Genomic DNA, 21,170 nt, shown 5'->3' with positions numbered 1-21,170 from the left:
ATTGTAAGAAAAGAAAAAGAAAAAAAAATACGAGAACAAGTAACGATACTTGCCCCCGTTGACCCGCCATCCGGTAACATAAAGAGCGTAGATTTTTTTAATGATAATCACACGGACACGCTACTCACGCGATGGTAGCCGGACCGTATTCGAGTTTTTTGAAAATGTATCGCGAGTGACGACGCACGCGGGAAGAAATTTTTAAATGCTCACACACACACGTAATGTACACACACGCGCGAAATAGCCGAGAGAATACAGCAAAAAGAAAGAAAAAAAAAGAGAAAAAAAAATGGTACTTGCATATAGTTCTGTACTTCCTCGATTCGTTTTCTTTCTTGTTACGAACACGCCTGCGTTCGCGTTCGCCACTGTCGCGTTTTCATATTTATTCTTTCATTTTATTCTCACCTCTATATTGTCCCTCACCCCCGTTCATCGTGACACACGACGCCTTCTTTTTCGACTCGTGGTGGCAGCGTTTCGATGAATTGCCCAGGTCCAAAGAGTTCCGTTCCTCGGCTTCTACGTTTGTACGTTCTGTCGAACCGACACGCGATGCGTTTTTTCCGCCGATTATACATGTATTGTAAAACTATTCCCAGGAACGATAACGCGTCGTTACGGTATTATTATATATACTAATTAGCGTCTTTGTCGATTGTATTTCATATTTTCTAGAACGTTAATAAAAAGGATTTTTGAATCTGAGTATATAATGTGAAAGGAGGATGTCGTGATAACTTATTACAACAAAACGAGAATTAAAAATAATAATAAAAAAAAAAACCAGAGAATCGATAGAAATCTCCATGTTCCTGTTCGCTCTGAACGAGATCATCGTGCAAACCTTTCTTTTTTGCTCTTTGGATCCAACGCATTCTCGTTTTTTAATTCTTTCTTTTTTTTTTCGTCGTTAGTGTTTCCTCGAATCTTTCGTTTTTTACCTTCTAACTTCCTGCCCTTTGTTTTTGGTACGTTTCTTCGATAACGATCGATTCAATGTCTTGAAACAATGGTACATAAAAAAAAAAATCGAGAAATGACGCCCCGTGACAACGTAACTGCATTTTACAGAATCGGGAAAATTAGAGATTTATTGCAATTTATCGAGTTACTCGTTAGTCGTTTCAGCAGGTGTTCCTACGTGAATCATCGTGCGAATTAAATAAAGTTATAATTAAATAATCGATTAATCGAGTATATGCATATATGTACTTCAGTATACTTCGAAATGGTATTTGTTCGTACTGAAAAACTTTGCATCTAGTAGACGCGGTTATATTACATGTATGCTCTCTGTCGCTTGTGTTTTAACTTCTTTAATTTTTTTTTTTTTTTTTTTTTTTTTGTATGTAAGAAGTACCTACCTTAGATCTTATTTATTGTCACCCTCCTACACCGGACTCGAGACAATTTACACGTAGGGCGATCTACGTTCTTCGCCACCGTCGATTGTCTGCTCTCTTTCTTGAACCTCCGTAAATAGTCGAACAAACGTTGTTTTTATTTCCTTTCAAAAAATTGTCCAAACAACGAGAAATAAAAAAATTGAAACGTAGGCAGCCGTACTGGTAGCTTGTCTCAGCTATTAGCATCTCACTCATTAGTAGGCATACCTAACACATCAGGTACACACGACACCTCTACATACACTCAAAAGAAAACAAACAAAAAATAATAATGAATTAACGGTATTCTAAATGTAACGTGTATATGATGGCTGTACAAATGTAACATTTTTTTCCGTTATGTATGATGATATTAACGATAACGAAAACGGGAAGATTCGATGCAAAAAACGAGGTACAATTGAATTAAAGAGAAAAAAAAGTAAACGAAAAAGGAATACGTGTGCGTATCGATCGACGCGAGTGCACGGCTGCACGGCTGGCACGAGTGTCGATCAGTTGATTCACCCACGAGTGATTTACCAATAAAATACTATTACTTTTAATTATTATAAAATACCATTTCTGTAATAACATTATGATATAAAACCATACATTGAATGGCAAGTATCGGTGATTTCGTGTACCTCCATGTCCCGTTTGCAATTTCGTCTCCACGTAGGTGTGTCTCGGTGTCCCGTGAAATGGCACATACACTCGGGGGATTCTGGTGCAACGAAACTTTCGTGTCATTAATGATAAAGTTTATTGTTATTGTTTATAATTCATTTCTTGGCTAGAAATCGCGTATTCTTTACGCAAACGAGAACATCGGAAAATATCGGAACAACAATCTGCCATAAACGCCGAGCAATCCCGTTTGCCGCGTGTACCGTAACGCGCGAGAGTGTTACATCGTTAAAAGATTCCGGCGCGCCAATGTGGCCGCGGATAAGTCTTAAGTAACATTTTTCTTTTTTCCATTTGTTTAGTTTTATTCGCTCTCTTCTTTAGAACGTTCCCTCTCGGAGCGTCTGGATTTCTTCTTGCGTCGACTCGGACTTCTGGATCTAGATTTGTGTCTGCGTGATCGCGATCTCGATCGATGTCTGTGCCTTGAACAAGTTCGAAATATATTATTACTGATAGACGACGCGCCACCACTTACGACGATAATGCCACCACGAAATAAAGCGACGTGTAAACGAAAAAAGAATAATTAAACGATTAAATTAATCACCATTGATAATAATTAATTTAAATTACTGATCGATCGTGCGTCGAATCCCGGCACGGATTATTGTTCAAACACCGCTTTATTTCTAAACACGGCGCCGCTCAATTACCGCTCTTTGTGTCGATATTGGGAACGGGACCTGTCGCGGTCCCTCTCCTCCTCCCTCGACATCGAGTCCCTTTCTCTGTCCCGTTCCCTGACCATGGAATCCTTTTCTCTTTCGCGATCGCGTTCTCTGTCTTTGTCTCGTTCTCTGTCTCTTCCCATCGAGTCTAATTCTCTGTCGCGATCTCTTTCCCTGTCCCGGTCTCTCTCGCGGTCTCTAGAGTCTCTGGGCGGTAGTAGCGGGGGTATATTCGTAGGCGGTACCATGGTCGGTATCGTTTTGGGGCCAGTGTCCTTGTCGTCCTCTCCCTCTGTCATTGGAATAGCTAAATTCGTCGGTTGCCACGTCTACAACGAAACGCAAATGACCAATTACTATCAACACATGATTTAACCGTGGCCCCTATAAAAGGAATCGAAACAATTAGACAAATAGGATTGTGTTACATGTACCGGATCATTGCCCCACTGATTGTCCTGCGTGGGCTCGTAGCTCTGATAGTACGGGTCTGTTTCTGGCATGTAAAACGGAGCTGGTTCGCCAGGGTACCCGGGCGGGGGCATGTCGAACGCGGGGGGCATCCCCGCGCCTGGTGGCGGCACGCTCATGTCAGGGAAACCTGGTTTTCTAGAATACTCCCTTCTGTCCGCGGTCATCACTTGTATCACGTTTCCTTTCGGCGGGGATTTATCAAGATTCCTTCTAGAAGCTAAACCAGAACTACCAATTACATCTATCGTTCCCGCCATTTTTCTTCCCGGAGGCGGTCCAGCTCTTTTAGGTCCCATTATACCAGAATATTTACTGTTATCGTTCGTAATCGCCACTTGAGGTACGCGCATACTGCCTGCATTACCACCGCCACCTCCAGCATTCAATATCAGACCAACGCCGGACTCGCTTCTCATTCTCTTCTGCCTTTCGCAATACGCTCTCCATGTTTCCTCGTTAAAACCATAATTAAAGTAATCGGTGATGTCTGCACCGGGTTGCCTCCATGGTTTATCTTCCAATTGATCTAAATTGAATTCATGAGCAGGCATACCATTGATAACCCCTATAGTTTCAAATTCGTCTATACTAAATTTTCCTGGCTGTTTGTTCAATTTGTCCGGCACCCCGGACGCGTTTGTAAGCAATCCCCCCCTTTTAATGTTGAGGCTGCCGTACGCGGGGGTCGATTTAATGTCACCGATGACGACATGGACGTCGTCATCGGAGTCCGTGTCACTGGGTGCTTCACCATCTTCCTGACTCGAAGATTCCCTCACTCCGTTTTTGTTTATCTCTGTATTACTTTCGTTTTGAGTATTGTTGATCGACGAGGACTCCTCTTCCGGCGGTTCGGTCTCTTCCGTTGCCTAGAAAAGTAATAACCCATACATCTACTTGCATACGAATCGTTTATACACGATGTAGGTTATGTCGATCAAGTAAGGCGTGTGTTTGGTACGATGTAACGTATGCATTTTTACTAAAAAATACAGAGTGTACAAACAGTTTACGGAAAGATCAAGTTCTTGCATGTCGCGATTGTGTTTGGTTTATCGTATTGGCATTGAATCCGGTAACAGTAACCGGACGTACAGGTTAGAAATAGTGTACCTCCGCTGTTGTATCGGGGATGCTTTCCGCTTTTTGATCATCCGAAATTTGTGATTTCTCTTGAACCGTAGCGGGGGCTGAATCATTCTCCTGACTTTCCGGCTCGACGGATGTCGGCGTATATTCTTTCCCGTCGGTCGAATCCCCGTACAACCACTGATCTTCGTTTTCATCCGCCATTCTTTCTTTTCTCTAGCTTGACAACTAAAGACCATAGTATGATCACCATACACCGTCAGTCACACGTTTAACATAACTCCAAAAGCAATACATACTACGTGTTAGTAATTCTGACCGAGCAGAAAATAAATATACTCGTCTCATCTTAAATATGTTAAATATTAGCTTAATAACACGCTTGGCAATACGTATTAAATATACTTTTATTATTGGACATTTTAATTATTCTAACAGCGGCTAATTCAATGCACGAATAATTCGTACTTTAAAACAATCTTCCAACGCTCTCTTTTATTTATAGATACAAATATTTATATTACATATTTATTATCAACATTAACATATATTCGGACTAGTGTAAGTGTTCTTATTATTTGTATGCGTCTTTTTCTCTCCGTAATTAAATTCCTTAAGATAAATAATTCCTCAGTTAAGTAAAAGTAAGGACACAAAGTTAAAAGTAAAGTTTTAATTCACGGAATTTCTTGGAAATGGCGTCATAATTTTGGGAATTCGTAATACTTTAAAGGGGGTTCGTAAAGGAAAGTAAATAAGTCTGAGTTTGTTTCATTCGCAGTAACTTTATTTCGTAACCATATTATGGTTAAACAATCTTGTACGAAAGTGGAATGAAGAATTCCCGGTGCATCCAATGCACCCACGTTCGCCAACAGTTCTACTGTACATATTACTAAATCTACTATCCGACAATTCGAATGATCAGTATTTAATTATAAGTTACTTTTATTAATTCATTTCGAATTAGCTTTTATTAATATTCTTTGTACTGCTAAATTATTAATTAAATTCGATGGTAAAGACGTTAAAAACCACTATAGTCGATCTTTGTAATTCGTGGTACGAACAGTGATGGACATTCGTGGAAATTTTCCCTCGCAAGATTCCTTTCTGCGCATGCGTCACAGCTACCTGTCGTCCGCTACCATAGATATATCTTTAGCTCAAAAAGAGGTGCATGTTTTGTACAAAATTGAACTTTCTACTTCAAATGCTCGTCAATCAGGCAAAAATTAACTTATCGAAGATCCCCTACGTATTTCTCTAGCTATACTCATGTAGATTAAGAGGAAATTTTTTATTTTTGTCTCTTTCCCTGTAACTTCCTTAAATTTTGCTCCAGTGCGCATGCACCATCCAGTGAACCAAACAATCTTGAGAATTTGACGTGTACAAAACTATATAGTGAATTACTATAGATACATGCTACATTGCTTCGTTCGCGAGGTTGTGTTTAAGATGGGTGCCGACAAAAACAGTGAGACTCTTGTAAGTTTAATACTCGTATTGTTCGTAATATATATATTAAAATACGAGCTCGTATATCTCTGATTTTAACACGTGTAATCCATTATGTTTTCTTCGTAAGTGATCGACGGGTTAAGTTTTACGTATGGTACATACAATATTGAAAAGATTGTTGGCTAAAATTTGTATACGTGTTAACATGTATTTTATTTTTCCCGATTGTGGGCGTTACGACTAGACGCTGAACCCTTGATAGATGTTTAATATTTTCAACTAACGATACGTATTGTTTCAGGTTGTGCAAATCAATAAGTGGGACGGTTCGGCCGTGAAAAATGCATTGGACGACGCGGTTAAGGATGTACTTACGAAAAAGTACAACTACATAGAGAACTTTGCATTACTCGATGGGAGGTTAATTCTCAGTGGAATAGCTGTAACAGTAGCTATTATTGCCTTACTGTGCGACCAGCAGTATCCTTTCCCAGCATCTAAGCCTGTTTTAGTCGCCTGCGCCTCTACATACTTTCTGTTAATGGGAATTTTGACACTGTATACAACGTACAAGGAGAAGAGTATATTCGTTGTCGCGATACATAGGTAAATTTTGGTATATTTAATATTTTTAGCGATCACGAAGCGGTAACTCTTAATTGTACATGTATATTAATTAACAGAGATCAAGCGGGTTTCAATCCTGATCTTATTTGGGAAGCGAGCTCCTATTTGAAAAAACACGACGATAAATACAACCTGGTATTGTCCGTCAGGAATACAGCTACTGGAAATGTGAACGAAACCAGCGTCACAAAGTCTGTAGGGAACTTCATAGACGTCAATGGCGTTGTTATTCCAGAATTAGTTGAGAACGTCGTGACAAACATGCACGACAGTTTAACCAGTCAACGCAAAGAGAAGTAACAGGGGAAATATCATACTTATTTAATTAAATGCAACACTCATTCTTTTTTAATTCATAAAACAACAATTATCTTTCCACGTTTCGCGTACTTATCGTCGGTATAAATACAATCTGAAAATAAAGCCCACAGACTTAAAATGAGATATGTATTGTAATTCGTGTCTAAATATAATAGAAAAAGAAATATAAATTTTTACATAGCCATTAATAGAACAAGTTCGTTGTTCGCTTACGTTATATATATTATCTGTGAATTTTTCTTAATAATATAAAATTGCTGAAATTAAACGCACGTATTCATTTAAATGTCGCACAGATATACAAAGATGTGCAAAATCAGAGCGACATTGCGTTAAAAGTACGTAAACAATGTGACCGTGTATTGTTAACGAAACATAAAAAATGATTGTTCATTGTTCCCTTAAACAGGTACATTAACATACACTTTCCCACACAATCGAAGTCATGATTTAATCTGATAAAAATAAATTTGTAAAACGACCAATAGAAACAATAGTCGAGGTGATTTTCGCGACATAAATCAGGGCCAAGAAAAATAACAGTTTCCAGATTGACAATGATTTTATAAATAGTTTATATCCTACATTTAACCATGCGTCGTGTCGTCTTCCACAAAGTCGGCTGCCTCTTCTCGCGTCACGCACACAACGTGAGAAACTTTGTTTCGAAATTTCACACCATAAAATTTGTTCGCGTGTTGTAACAGTTCTGGCCTGCAAGGAAATTGATTCTAAATAATACATAGGGGAACTATGTATGCTAATTATGGATACGAAATTGTTCAAAGTATATATTTTATTTCTTTCGTCCAAGATACATAATGTAGCATATATAGATCAAACATATTTACTTGATAAACGTTTCGACTGTTAAATGTTTCGACTTACCTGAACGTCGTCGTGATAAATTGGGCGTCGGAGCTAAGTTCGTGGATCATATCTGCCACAGCTTTCCTGTGTTGCGCGTCCAAAGCTTGATCGATTTCGTCGAACAAGTAGAACGGCGCTGGATCACACTTTTGAATTGCAAATATTAACGCTAACGCCACCAATGACTTCTGACCGCCGGACAATTGATTCATTTCTCTCATTTCAGCTCTGTGGCCGGTAAAAGACACTCGTATACCTGGAAAGAGAGAAAAATTCATTTATCTTTGTATTTAAAAACCAGGTACTTGCAACAATTTTTTTTTGCCACGTTTTCTCTTACCAACTCCAATAAATCTGTCAGAATCCGCTGATTCTGGCGTCGTGTCGTCTCCTTCGTCGCCATCCGCCGTCTTCATAACTAATTGTGCGTGGCCCGATGGCACAAGTTTCTTGAACACTTCGCTAAAATATTTGCTCACCTGAAAACGGAATATTTACAGATAAAAATTGGACGATCGAGCAACCACGCAAAGACAAGAAATTAACATCGCGTTACACACTTGTTTGAAGGTAAATTGAATCGCTTCGCATTTACGTTGCTCGAGCACCGACATCAGTTCCTTAATCTTCTCATCGCCTCTGTCCAACTCCTCTTTTCTCTTCACCAGTTTCTCTTTCTGGTCGCTGAACGACATGAACTGGTCCAATGCTTTTTTATTTACATGACTGAAATGAAATTCAAAGTATCAGTCGCGAGTCCCTTTAAATTTATATAGCGTACTCTTTTACCTGTATTTTTTCAAATGATTGTTTGCCTTCTCCATTTCTTTGAACAACTGTTTGGTGGACATAGCGCTGAACTTGGAGTATACCTCGTGACTAGGTAGCGCGCCAAGTTCAGTGATCTTTTGTGTACACTCTACTATTTTCTGTTGCAGGATGTTCAATTTGCTGGCTAGCTTCTCTAAATCTTTAGCATCTGCTTCTATCTTCTCTTGCGCTTCCTTCTCCTTCACCTTCCATTTCTCACCCTCCGCAGACTCCACCTTCTGCTTCTTTATGGCGTTGCTGACTCTCTCGTTCTGAGCCTTGAAGTCTGCATTCACTTTCACCAATCTCTTCTCGATATCTGCCAATTGGGCGTTCGATGATTCCAATTGTCGTTGTCGATCTTCCACCGATATTTCTTGCAAAGCCTGAACCAGTTCGTCTTTCCTCCTCACTAAATTATTGGTCAATAAGTTTTCTAATTTATTCTTTTCCGCCTCCAGTCGCATACGTTTGGCAAATGCCTCTTTATTGTCTTTCGTCAGACGTCTTATATCGTCGTTCAGTGTGTCGACCTGACGTTGATCGGCAACAGATAATTGTGCCATGAGTTCTTGGTGCAATTCACTCTCCAACCCTTCTTTAGTCGCACGCATTGCGTCTAAACTTGAAGTACACTGTGCGAGGCTTCTTTCTTTAGGCGTACGGTACCTTCCTATCGCGCTCAGTTCTTCCTTCATGAGTCGTATCTCCGCCTTCATCTTATCATACACATCTTTAGCTTTGCTGTTCTTAGTCTCAGTCCGTTGCATTTCGCTAACGTAGGAACTAATGTTCTGATCCGCCTTTCTGATCTCCTCTTTAAGCGTCGCTAACTGAGACTCGAGGGAGGAAATTTGCGCCATCAGCTCAGACCTGGTTTTCTGTATATCCAAACGCGACCTCTGCGTATTGAAGTATCCACCTGTTAGCGATCCTTTCGACGACACTTGGTCACCTTCCAGAGTCACGCAATCCAAACCAGTAGTACGGGCCAAATTTGTCGCGGTTTCCAGGTTACGGCAGATCAACGTTTTCCCAAAAATGTACCTCAAAGCTTTGTCATACTTCTCGTCGTAATCCAACTTCGAGATCATAGGCATAGCGTCGCTGGTGTTTGGGTAATCTATATCCTTCACGTAGAGCTTATTCAAAGGCATGAACGTCACCTCGCCCGGAAGTCGTTGGTTGTTCATCTCTTTCATGATCTTCGTGCCGAATTTATCGGTGTCCACGATGTGATGGAACAATCGATTCCCGGCAGTCACTTCCACAGCCATGTAAAAGTTCTTCTCGCAGCTGAAGTTCTCGATCACAGGACCGTAATAGCTTTTCACCTCGTGGGCCATGTCTTTGCGCGTTCTAGAATACGAAGCATGATTCAGTAAATACGGACCATTCGGTGCAGTCGCGTAATACTTGCCGAAATGTGTCCAGTACTTTTCGCACGCTGTCTCGTCCGTTTAGAATAGGCTTTCCAGCCATGGACCGTAAACTTTGGTCTGCTTTCGCCAAGTCTTCTTTGAGTCCCGACAAATTAAGTTGCAACACGCTTTCTTGACGGTACCTGTAATATTAAAAATTTAATTTACGGTCGTGTTAGGTGTTCACGTATTAATATACATACTGTTCTTTTCTAGTGGCCTGACACTGATCCTTCGCTTTGGTCAATTCGTAATACTGCTTATTATGTTCATCTATCGACGATCGTTGCTGTTCCATTTCGCGCGTGTGCTCTTCTATCTTCCTCTCCAAAATCACCTGTTTCTCCGCATCTTTCTTCAGGTCGTCGCTGATCTTTCTTTGGTGTTCCTCTTTATCTTTAATTTGCTTGGTAAGTTGCTTAAGCTCGTTTTGTATCCATTTGTCTCTGGCGTCCTAACAAAGGGATTATTCAAGCACCATCTCTCTATCTTTAATCTTCGATTCAACAAACATTCGATACCTTGCTGGTGAATTGACTGCCGCGACCCTGCTTCGCGTACAATTCTTTTCGTTTCTGTTCTTTCAATTGCAACTCGCGCGTGCATTCCTCCTCCACGCGTTTCATTTCCTCGTACTAAAATAAACTCTCGTTTTAAATCAAATTTACGTAAATATAACGCAATAACAAATTACGTATAACATACTTCTGGCTTGAGTACTTCTAATTCCGCTTCTCTCGCTGCAATGTTTACTTTCAATTTTTCTAATTCCTGTTGAGCTCGTTTTTTACTGTCATTGTCTCCTTTCACTTCTTCCAACAGATCGTTAATAGTTAAATTCAATTTGGTTTTCTCTTTGAGTAACTGCTGTTGCTCGGCGCTATGAAATAAAGTTCTCCGCTTATTACACAGTTTCTTATTTGCGTTCATCTTTACGGATATTACCTAAGCGTGTCGCGTTCCTCTTTCGCGGTCTGCACTTCCTTCTTCGCCTCTTTTAGACGTTTCATGGCGGCTCTTACCATTTCCTGTGCAGTCTTCGCTTCCGCGCCTAATCGCGCCTGTTCCGCGCCGCTGTTAGCCCTGGACTTCTCCACCTCTTCCAACTTTCTTTTATTCTCTTTAAGCTCCCGCTCGTGAATCGTGTATTCCAAACAGCGTCGTTGTTTGTCCCAACATTGGTACTCTTTGAGCTCCTCCTTTTCTTCCTCCAAGGTCTTCAAACGTTCCTCTGCAATTCGAGCACAAAGTGTTTTCTAAACGGTCATTACCAGCTCGAATCGGGATTTACCTATTGTTCGCAAAAAGTCCTGAATTTTCTCCAATTTTCCCTCCGTTTCTTTTAAAATAAATTTCGATTCCTCTCGTCGGTCGTCGTACACTCTCGTACCAGCTACTTCTCTCAATAATTTCAGTCTTTGCGAATCTGGTGCTGTCGCCATTTGGTTTATCTACGGAATATATGTTTCTCATTTTTTAAAATCACGTATTTACTACCAAAGGGTTGCACGGGATCCCAAAAAATACCTTTCCTTGCTTCACTATATAGTATGGATTTGACCTAGAAAATCCTGCAGATTCCAATAAATTCATTACATCGTTTCTAGTTACTATTCTCTTGTTAAGAAAATATTGGTCCTTTTTCGAGCCGATCACTCTCCTCAGATACACTTCTTCTTTGTCAATCTATAGAAATGTTTGATCAGATTTATAACACGAAATTAAAAAACAAATAATAAATTATATGACAAGCATTAAATACCGGTAATCTTCCATCTGAATTATCAAATATGATTTCTACGTGAGCGGAAATGACTCTCGGTCCGGTACCCTCGTGTAACAGAGCCTGTCTCTGTTCGGGCCTGAGATGAGAGAATTCATCGCTTAAGACGAACTGAATTGCATAAAAAAAATTGCTCTTGCCAGAGCCGTTTCTTCCGACTGGAAATAAACTCATCATATATGTAATCCTTGTTTAAATATGTTTAAATTAATCGCAATTAAATATTTAGACATACCTACTACATTGTGCCTTGGATCAAAGGGTTCTACTACTGTCTGCTCGCGATATGACTTAAACCCTTGTATGATCACCTAATTGTAGAGAAATGATTACGCAGAATATTATTGCAGTTGCATTTTGTCAAACTACTGTACAAGTATCGCGTTAAGACTAAAGATATCATTTTTCTAAAGTTTAATTGTTGGTGCATATTTCTAATCTCTTGGGTAAATAAATGTACTGTAGAAACATCTTGCATAGGTTTAGATTCAACCATTCGATGGTTTTTGGGGAAAGAAATTACTGACAACGTATCAAAAGCAATCTCTGTAAACGTTCAAAGTGAATGACAATAACAATATCTGCTTCGTAAACGCAGCGTCTGTTGGAAAGGAAGTAGCGTGGAGGCGCGCAAAAGGCGACAGGAGCTCGATAGGAGACCTGTTGTTATTTAATGATACCTGCTTGATGTACATAGTGCGATTAGAGATCACACGAATGTTACTCGTGTTACACTATAGAGGCAACTCAATCAGAAAAGTAACTTCTCTGTCACTGAATGAAACAAAACCATTCAATCGACTTGTTGGCAAAGCGACATTTGTAAGGTGATCCGCTAAACGACAACACGTAAATGTCTCTAGATTTAGGCGGGAGGATTGGTACCATCACCACTACACAAGCAAGAAACTACTATTTTTTGATTATTGCGATTGAAGAAAGTTTCAATGTACAAGAATTAATGAATAAGTAAAAATAGTAAACGATCAAACAAAATATTTCCTTTCGAAGTAGGGTGAGGAGTTGCTAGAAACAGGCTCATCGATATTCGCATTTCCCTCGATTGAATTAGTTTATCTGTTTATGTCTGCTGAATAGAATTGAAAGGAGACAAAATAGAAACGGAGATAGGTAAAAGGGCAGGCGGAAGATGTTTGGAAAGAACGGAAGACGAATATGAAAAAGCAATAGGGATTTATTTCAGAAAATGTGGGGGCGAAAAATATGGTGACTTTCCCCTCGCGTGTCCAGTGATGGTATGCGCGCTAGAATTTTCCCTCGCAGGATTTCTTTCTGCGCATGCGTAAGCTGACGTCACTACGCACGTCCCCTCTATTTCATTAATACGAAAATATCGCTTTAAACCAAAATATTCGTTTAATTTCTGAAATCCATCCAGCATGGATAAAACTTAAGGATAAAATAATAATAACCAACAATTTTAATGACAATTTTATTTCAAGAATAAGGATTTTATTTCTAAATTGCTAATAAATATGTCGATCAATGATGAATGCTCAGCGCGTCGCTTTGAACTTCGTGGCTTAACTGTGTCTGCAAGTTGGATAATTTATTTTTCAAAGCTGCTATGCCCATCATTACGATATTTTCAGGCTTCAAAGCTCCGCTACTTTCGACATTGAAGTAGTATTTATTTGGTTTAGCTTCCCAATTGAACGGAGCTTCGTCTGAAACATTTTATAAATTATTAACTCAGTAGATGACAATCAATCACCCAAGTATTACGATACTTACACTGATCCTCTTCTAATTCACTGTATTCTGATTTTGGCCATTCATCGGGCTTTGGGAACAAAGTATGTCTCATGCAATTGTCTGGGTCGTATTCGAAGCTCACACCGGCTGTTGGGTTCCATTTTGCGTGTTCCTTTCCAAAGCCTTTCTTGGCATATGCTCTCAGCTTCAGTTCTTGTCCCTTACGCAATTTTACTATCAATATTTCTGTAAAATCAATCTATGCTGTAACACAATGGTGATAAACGTATTGGTTTGAAAATTATTAACCATCTGTTTCTCCGTATTCGCTGGCATCATCCTCTCTGTGTCTGGATGTAACAGGAAGTACTCTCGGGTCGCTGGATTTAAAATCTGCTGTGGTTACGTGTCTCGTTTGATCCTCTATGCATTTTACATCCAATGTAAACTCTACGCTACATTCAGGACAGAAATCCATGCATTGGCAATCCCTCGTATATTGTATCCTATCGACAACCTAAATTTATTTCATTTTAACTTGAACCATGTCTTAGATATTAGACGTTTAATTTTTAAATACTCACGTCGTCGCTGATCAGTGGTATCATACCGATTCTGTGCGCCAGAAATTCGTCACTCAAGACCGTGGAATTTGCTTCTAATTGGATCCAATCGATAGCCATGGTAGGTGTTTCCGCGATAAAGACACGTCTCATGCTGTTTGCTACACTGAACACGTTGGAAACGTTTAATAACACGTTACGAAAAAGGATCGACTGCGGCATAACCTCTTACCTCAACTCGGTGTCTTCGACTTGAAATTTCACATTTTCCTCGGTCAGATCGGAAATATGCACCGATGGTTGATTAGCGTACGGCATTTTAACAAAATTTATATTAAAAATATGTAAAAATCGTATTTTATACGTGATACGCTGTCAAACGATACGTCAAATTCCTTCTGTGTTTGTCTATATTCTATCTCACGTGTTTGAAGAGCAGCGCCATCACGGAACATTCGAATCAAATACACATTCCCACATTCATTTTAAAAATTTCGTTCTTTAATGGAATTACGAAGGAAAACATTTAAGATGCTAAGTACATTTTATTTAAAAAATTCATCACATTACATGTTACGAAAAGTAGACAAACCTTTGGTCAAAGATTATATCGAAAAACACTACACAGTATATTTGTATTTTTAAACTTTTTGGTTCGAATAAAATTAGCACTATCTACGTATCTCGAATTTATGTTACATTTGTTTAAATACCGAACGATGATCAGTAAAGGTCTAACTACTTAAATTATTTATTTAGGTAAGTCACAACTTCGGTTCAGTACGATCCTTTTTATAATTTCACATGTACATAAGAATCTGGTGCTCGAAGCGTGCGTATAATTAATCATTTACACAATAAATAATGAGAATAAGATAATATAACGCTGGTAACTTTTACTAATCGTAAGAAATATAAAGTCTATGGGTGCTGATGCATCTTGCGTTAGATGTCATTGCATTTATGGCACTAAAGTTTTGTAAAAACTGGAAGACTGCAGTCCGAGAGATACTGTTTGTTACTTCGAGCATGTTTGTGCAATTACGAACGACTTCGATATAAATATGGTTTAAATGCAGCAGATATAGGAATACCAAAAACATACATAGAGTCGAAAGGGCGATATTCAGAAGTATTCAAAATATTTTCGCGGATGGAAATTTGCAACAGGTGTTACGAAAAAGAGATAAAGATTTTTGCTAACGCGTCTGGGCGATCGATTCTCAAAGCTCGTCTTGGAAACGCTCGATATCCTGCAAATGGTCTCCGTAATCCGTGGCTTCGCTGCCTACAAAAGTATCGTGATGATCTAGAATTTCGTCGAAGGACAATCGATTGTCGTGATCGTCGTCGCACGCCGCAAACAGATGATCCACCTCATCGCCAGCGATTTCTCTAAAATATTCATGTATTTGGTAACGTCTACCAATTATTAGCCGAGCAAAATATAGAAATGTTTTACTTACTCGTTGCTAGGCACTAGCCAAGAAAGTATTTCATCCAAATCCAGTCGCCCGTCCCTATTTTTATCATGCTCATAATCGAACTTGTCTTTTTCTATCAACAACCACTCTTTATCTTCCGCCTTAGCTCTGTTCCCAATAAATTCTTGGAAACTGATAAATCCATCCTTATCCGTGTCTTTGTCGTCCAAAGCTTGCTTAAGCAGAAGCGGGAACATTCTAGGAGTTTCTTCGGGATGAGTGTAAGCCTTGAACTCCTCCGTGTCCAGATAACCATTTTTATCTATATCTGCAGTCTCGAACGTCTGCTTGTCATCGGTGATGAGCTTGTCGTTCACTGCTAAATCTTCCGGATCTGTGCCGTACGTGTCTTGCAAAATTTCATTCCAACTTATTTTACCATCTTCGTCGCTATCGGCGTCCTCCAATCGGTCTTTTGATTCCTCCGTGGAAAGCATGCTGTTTCCAACATAAATTCATACGCGTTCTTCTTCTAAGTTCACAATACTCTAAATATACATACCTGAACGAACGTAAGATCCATGCTTTCAGTTCGTTTCTCTCTATCAGTGTATCGTTATTCAAATCCATTTTTGTTAATAAAATTCCTAGTCGTCTCTTCGATTCCTTCATTGGAAGTTTGTCAAACTCTTCTGCTTCCTTTATGCTTCCTTTAAAACAGAGTTTGTTACATGGTAGACTTTGTTTGGAAATCATCGATATTAGAGACTGTGATTTTGAGTTCCTCTTTAACAATACACACCGAGTATAGCTTCATGATCAAACTCCTGATGGTGTTCCCCTCCTGCGTAATGGTCCAAGTCTCTTGGACTGTACGCGCCATCCTCTGTTCTCTCATTACTAGTGGGTTTGTTATGTTGATAGGTATGTATGTGTGCAGACGCCGCGTTCCCGGTTGAAAACAAACCAAATACCATGAGAATCAGGAACAGAGAAATAGTTTCGCGCGTGCGACGCGTACACATCGTTAATTTTGGTACAACCCTGAAAATCGGAATATAAAAGTTCTGTAACCTCTAATAATATACGGTCCGTTTCATGTTTCGGACTGTCCGGATCATCCGAGTCGGATGTCCGAGTGATTCGCTTTGAATCGGAAAAGGTCGGGCGGATTCGGTTGGGACGTCTTTAACGTGCAAATAATTCGGACAGTCCGAGGAAGTACAAAAAATTTTGACTGCTTTGCACCCCTATATTACACGACGTTTTCGATCAAATAGTCAAGTGAGATCGACAAAACTGTTTCGAGTTTGTCTGATAGTCCGATTACGATCAGACTAGACTCGGACTACCCGAATTTTTGGATGTCACGGACGTCCGATTGGCTTTCTCTGGCCTGGCCCCAGGTCCTTAATCTTGTGTACCCCGAACATCTCTAGTTAACCTCACATCAACATTTGACAGCTACGACGATATCCACAGTGAATACCACAACGAACCTAATCGACTGCTTGTCGTCACGCGTGTCGTGCAATCGTTCTAAAAGATCAATAGATAGTAGCTTTCGATTTATGTTAACGATTGTGGATTTCCTCAGCGATTAGGAAAGCGAACGTTCGTTCGTAAATTGTTTAAATTGTTCGATCCAAAGTAAATATTCCAGGCATCGTATCGTCGTATGGAATGCGAAATCGTGGCAGATTACAGCGAATGTTTTACATTAATAAACGACGTTAAAGAATATTTCACGCGTTATTATTTACAGAGAGTTAAGGTGTAGGATGTTCACGTACCTATTTGAAACTGTCAGAACTGTTAGAATCGGAAGATCATTGTTTCTCTGTAATGAATTGATCACGCCGGTCGTATCGGGAATCGTGATTGATGAGATCCTCGATTTTGCTTCTGGCGTTCACTTGTTGATTACAGCGTCGAAATCGTTCGTTTCTCCGAGGAATGTACCGATCCACGCACGTGTTCGAATATCAAATCTGTGCTCCGTGCCGTGAAAAGAGACGAGGAGTAAAGAAAGGCGCCGGGAGCCGCTTCAGTCGCGACCAGTATGTGCAGTCATGACTTTGTTCTAGGGTGCCCGTACAAAAATAGATTAACCGTACTAACATGCGTCCCATTTATTTCTAACTTCAGTGAATGCCCATCCAAGAGAAAAGGAAGTCGGAAGAGTGAAATATCAACGCGCAGGGCATCTTCTTTTCGAGGTATTTAAAGATACGTTAATAAAGACACGTAACGAGAGTGTTGGGCGGAAGTGTTAATTTCCAAAAATATTCCGTTCAATTAGTGGTAACAATAATGACAATAAATTTCAATTTTAATGTCTCTATACTCTATGTTACTGTCCCTTACCTTAATAGATGATTGTTCTAGTCGCGAATACTTTACGCGGGAATACTTTAGGCGGGAAACTTTTTCATGACTGTATGCATGTACAGATTGTACGTAAACGAGATAAGTTTCTTTAGATTAAAAAGTCTCTAATCATTCGTGAGTGTTATTTTCGAGATACGTGCAAATGAAACTTTTGCGGAATAATAAGGCGGTATCAGATACGGTTTTAACCATTACGTCCTGTCATTTCTACCAACTAATTTTAGATATCGATTTTATTACACTAAAAAAAAGAAATTGATTCAAGGCCACGCAGAAAGGTTCGCATCCTTTCAATCTCTTCGAGCTACTTATATTATTAACTTTGTACAGTTACAAAATTTATAATTACTGGTCTATACTACTTCTGGCCACAGATTATATTTTCGTTTAGGAATTTTTTTCTCGAAAGTGCGTAGGATTTCGGGGCTATGACTACATGTACTTCTGAATTTTCCTACAGGCCTCCGCTGGACTCGAGAGGACGCTGCTGACCACTTCTGATACTTCTGACAACGTATAACGATTACTACAAGCTACTGCTTGCCCCTGCTGGTCTCTGCTGCCCTCTGCTGACCACTTCTGACCACTGCTTATACTTCTGACAACGTACAATGATTACTACTGACTCCTACCAGTCCCAGTTGGCTTCTGCTGACCGCTGCTGACCACTCCTGATACTTCTGACAATGTACAATGATTACTACTGACTCCTACCAGACCCAGTTGGCTTTTGCTGACCGCTGCTGACCACTCCTGATACTTCTTACAACGTATAACGATTACTACAAGCTACTGCTTGCCCCTGCTACCCTCTGCTGCCCTCTGCTGATCACTGCTGCCCTCTGCTGACCACTTCTGACCACTGCTTATACTTCTGACAACGTACAATGATTACTACTGACTCCTACCAGTCCCAGTTGGCTTCTGCTGACCGCTGCTGACCACTCCTGATACTTCTGACAACGTATAACGATTATTACTTGTTACTGCTTACCCCTGCTGGTCTCTGCATGCCTCTGCATCCCTCTGCTGGACTCTGCTGACCCCAGCTAACCCTTACTGACCACTGCTGACCACTACTGACCTTTGTTGACAACTTCTGACATGATGTATATGTATTAAAGCTTTGTATAATGTAAATCTATGGCAATAAATGATATAATTTAACAGAATTCTATTGTTCTCATCATTTTTACCTTTCTTTTCCTCTCGAAATCATTCCCATAGTTATAAGATACGTGCCACCTCTTCCCATATGTTCCCCCGATATCCTCCCGATGTCCTCATCATTTCCCAGAAATTTTGCTGGCAAAATCGAGAATTCATTTTTCGTCGAAAAGTCCTGAAACAACTTTGAAGTCCTGAAACAACGAAAAAGCCCTGAAACAGATGGAAAGTCCTGAAACAACGAAAACGCCCTGAAACAACGAAAATTCGAAGCAGTTGGAAAGTCCTGAAACAGCTAGAAAGTCCTGAAACAACGAAAAAGCCCTGAAACAACGAAAATTCGAAGCAGTTGGAAAGCCCTGAAACCGCTGGAAAGTCCTGAAACAGCTGGAAAAGCCTGAAACAACGAAAAAGCCCTGAAACAACGAAAATTCGAAAGTTGGAAAGTCCTGAAACAGCTGGAAAGCCCTGAAACGGTTGGAAAGTCCTGAAACAACGAAAAAGTCCTGAAACAACGAAAATTCGAAAGTTGGGAAGTCCTGAAACAGCCGGAAAGTCCTGAAACGGTTGGAAAGTCCTGAAACAACGAAAAAGTCCTGAAACAACGAAAATTCGAAAGTTGGAAAGTCCTGAAACAGCTGGAAAGTCCTGAAACAGCTGGGAAGTCCTGGAATTTCTTGGAAACGCTGAATTTTTAGCAAAGTTTTGAGTTTCGGGACTTCCTTGTGGGTTCAGGGAAACCAAGGAGTTTCAGGGAGTCTTATAACTAAGGTAATGACTTGGAGAGGAAAAGAAAGGTAAAAAATGATGAGAACACATAGAATTCTTTGTAATTGTATCATTTATTGCCATAGATTTGCATTATACAATGTTTTAATACATATATATCATGGCAGAAGTTGTTAACAAGGGTCAGCAGTGGTCAGCAGTGGTCAGCAGGGGTCAGCAGGGGTCTGCAGGGGTCAGCAGAGGTCAGCAGAGGCCAGCAGGGGGATGCAGAGGCATGCAGAGACGAGCAGGGGCAAGCAGCGGCCAGCAGTGGTCAGCAGGGGACAGCAGAGGCCAGCAGGGGACAGTAGGGGATAGTAGGGGATAGTAGGGGACAGTAGGGGACAGCAGAGACCAGCAGGGGCAAGCAGTGGTAAGTTGTAATCGTTATACGTTGTCGGAAGCATCAGGGGTGGTCAGCAGTGGTCAGCAAGGGCCAGCAGAGGCAGGCAGAAGCCCGCACATGTTGGCAGAGGTTAGCAGAGACCAGCAGGAGGATGCAGGGGCATGCAGAGACCAGCAGGGGCAAGGAGTAACAAGTAGTAATCGTTATACGTTGTCGGAAGCATCAGGAGTGGTCATTAGTGGTCATCAGAGGCCAGCAGAGGCCAGCAGAGGCATGCAGAGGCAAGCAGAGGCTTGCAGTGGCAAGTAGAGACCAGCAGGGGCAAGCAGTAACAAGTACTAATCGTTATACGTTGTCGGAAGCATCAGGAGTGGTCATTAGTGGTCATCAGAGGCCAGCAGAGGCATGCAGAGGCAAGCAGAGGCTTGCAGAGGCAAGTAGAGACCAGCTGGGGCAAGCAGTAACATGTAGTAATCGTCACACGTTGTCGGAAGCATCGGTGGTGGTCAGCAGTGGACAACAGAGGCCAGCATCAGCCAGCAGGGATCAGCAGGGGCAAGCAGTAACATGTAGTAATCGTCACACGTTGTCGGAAGCATCGGTGGTGGTCAGCAGTGGTCAGTAGAGGCCAGCAGAGGCCAGCAGAGGCCAGCAGTAGCAAGTTGTAATCGTTATACGTTGTCAGAAGTATCAGGAGTGGTCAGCAGAGGCCAGTGGAGGCTGGTTGAAGTCAGTAGAGGCGTTGTAAGTTGTCAGAAATATAATCGGTGGTCAGTGGAGGCCAGTGGAGGCTGGCAGAAGTCAGTAGTAATCGTTATACGTTGTCAGAAATATAAGCGGTGGTCATCAGAGGCCAGCAGAGGCTGGGAGAGGCTGGCAGTAGCTAATCGTAATCGTTATACGTTGTCAGAAGTATTAGCAGTGGCCAGCAATGGTCTGCAGAGGCCTGTAGGAAAGTTCAAAGTACATTTATTAATTTTCAATCTTAAAGTATCTCGGTTTTGACAAATCGTATTAATAATGTACATATGTACGCTCATACATAGGATTAATAAAGAAAATCTTTTTTCAATAATTAACACTTTACCGACCGGTAGCGGTTGATTAGTCGGCTATCGGTCGGTAAGCGTTGGTCGGTAAAAAAGTTGATTAATACGCTATCGGTCGGTAAGTGTTGGCCGGTA

The 21,170-nt window shown here is 40.6% G+C and overlaps 5 protein-coding genes across 11 annotated transcripts; 1 reads left to right on the top strand and 4 right to left on the bottom strand.

The window, feature by feature from the left end:
* Positions 1-2,187: 2,187 nt before the first annotated feature.
* Positions 2,188-4,629, bottom strand: LOC122400466 (pre-mRNA 3'-end-processing factor FIP1). 3 transcript variants are annotated; one of them, XM_043401973.1, is made up of 6 exons: positions 4,615-4,629; positions 4,340-4,543; positions 3,540-4,095; positions 3,187-3,443; positions 2,738-3,081; positions 2,188-2,506 (listed from the first exon to the last, which is right to left on the bottom strand). In XM_043401973.1, the coding sequence occupies exons 2-6, from the start codon at positions 4,517-4,519 to the stop codon at positions 2,386-2,388; spliced, it is 1,458 nt and encodes a 485-aa protein (XP_043257908.1). In that variant the 5' UTR covers positions 4,520-4,543; positions 4,615-4,629; the 3' UTR covers positions 2,188-2,385. The 3 variants fall into 3 exon arrangements, with proteins under 3 accessions (XP_043257908.1, XP_043257891.1, XP_043257900.1); XM_043401956.1 differs by having other exon boundaries at positions 3,187-4,095; XM_043401965.1 differs by having other exon boundaries at positions 2,188-2,500; positions 3,187-4,095.
* Positions 4,630-5,703: 1,074 nt separating this feature from the next.
* Positions 5,704-6,909, top strand: LOC122400482 (probable signal peptidase complex subunit 2). Its single transcript, XM_043401986.1, has 3 exons — positions 5,704-5,806; positions 6,081-6,385; positions 6,463-6,909. Exons 1-3 carry the CDS (start codon positions 5,741-5,743, stop codon positions 6,704-6,706), a joined length of 615 nt encoding a protein of 204 aa, XP_043257921.1. The 5' UTR covers positions 5,704-5,740; the 3' UTR covers positions 6,707-6,909.
* Positions 6,910-7,014: 105 nt separating this feature from the next.
* LOC122400452 (structural maintenance of chromosomes protein 3) lies at positions 7,015-12,433 on the bottom strand. Of its 2 annotated transcripts, none has more exons than XM_043401945.1 (15): positions 12,292-12,433; positions 11,847-11,922; positions 11,591-11,769; positions 11,356-11,514; positions 11,120-11,279; positions 10,774-11,059; positions 10,534-10,708; positions 10,350-10,463; positions 10,032-10,282; positions 9,828-9,971; positions 8,387-9,766; positions 8,158-8,323; positions 7,938-8,076; positions 7,616-7,853; positions 7,015-7,458 (listed from the first exon to the last, which is right to left on the bottom strand). In XM_043401945.1, exons 1-15 carry the CDS (start codon positions 12,304-12,306, stop codon positions 7,401-7,403), a joined length of 3,540 nt encoding a protein of 1,179 aa, XP_043257880.1. In that variant the 5' UTR covers positions 12,307-12,433; the 3' UTR covers positions 7,015-7,400. The 2 variants fall into 2 exon arrangements, with proteins under 2 accessions (XP_043257880.1, XP_043257871.1); XM_043401936.1 differs by having other exon boundaries at positions 7,015-7,441.
* A 681-nt stretch (positions 12,434-13,114) lies between these two features.
* LOC122400925 (DNA-directed RNA polymerase II subunit RPB3) lies at positions 13,115-14,300 on the bottom strand. Its single transcript, XM_043402701.1, has 5 exons — positions 14,123-14,300; positions 13,912-14,056; positions 13,637-13,844; positions 13,367-13,573; positions 13,115-13,299 (listed from the first exon to the last, which is right to left on the bottom strand). The coding sequence occupies exons 1-5, from the start codon at positions 14,206-14,208 to the stop codon at positions 13,115-13,117; spliced, it is 831 nt and encodes a 276-aa protein (XP_043258636.1). The 5' UTR covers positions 14,209-14,300.
* A 232-nt stretch (positions 14,301-14,532) lies between these two features.
* LOC122399443 (reticulocalbin-2) lies at positions 14,533-17,496 on the bottom strand. Of its 4 annotated transcripts, none has more exons than XM_043400132.1 (5): positions 16,764-16,955; positions 16,117-16,358; positions 15,877-16,024; positions 15,357-15,812; positions 14,533-15,285 (listed from the first exon to the last, which is right to left on the bottom strand). In XM_043400132.1, exons 1-5 carry the CDS (start codon positions 16,769-16,771, stop codon positions 15,114-15,116), a joined length of 1,026 nt encoding a protein of 341 aa, XP_043256067.1. In that variant the 5' UTR covers positions 16,772-16,955; the 3' UTR covers positions 14,533-15,113. The 4 variants fall into 4 exon arrangements, with proteins under 4 accessions (XP_043256067.1, XP_043256092.1, XP_043256084.1 ...); XM_043400157.1 differs by having other exon boundaries at positions 16,814-16,955; XM_043400149.1 differs by having other exon boundaries at positions 16,690-16,783.
* Between the last annotated feature and the right edge of the window lie 3,674 nt (positions 17,497-21,170).

This window comes from Colletes gigas, unplaced genomic scaffold (assembly GCF_013123115.1).
Source record: "Colletes gigas isolate AHSC1104 unplaced genomic scaffold, ASM1312311v1 Colletes_gigas_Sc00002, whole genome shotgun sequence".
NCBI classification, from domain to species: Eukaryota; Metazoa; Arthropoda; class Insecta; order Hymenoptera; family Colletidae; genus Colletes; species Colletes gigas.
Note: the sequence above shows the minus strand (reverse complement) of the source record. Positions and strands in the feature narration are given on the sequence as shown.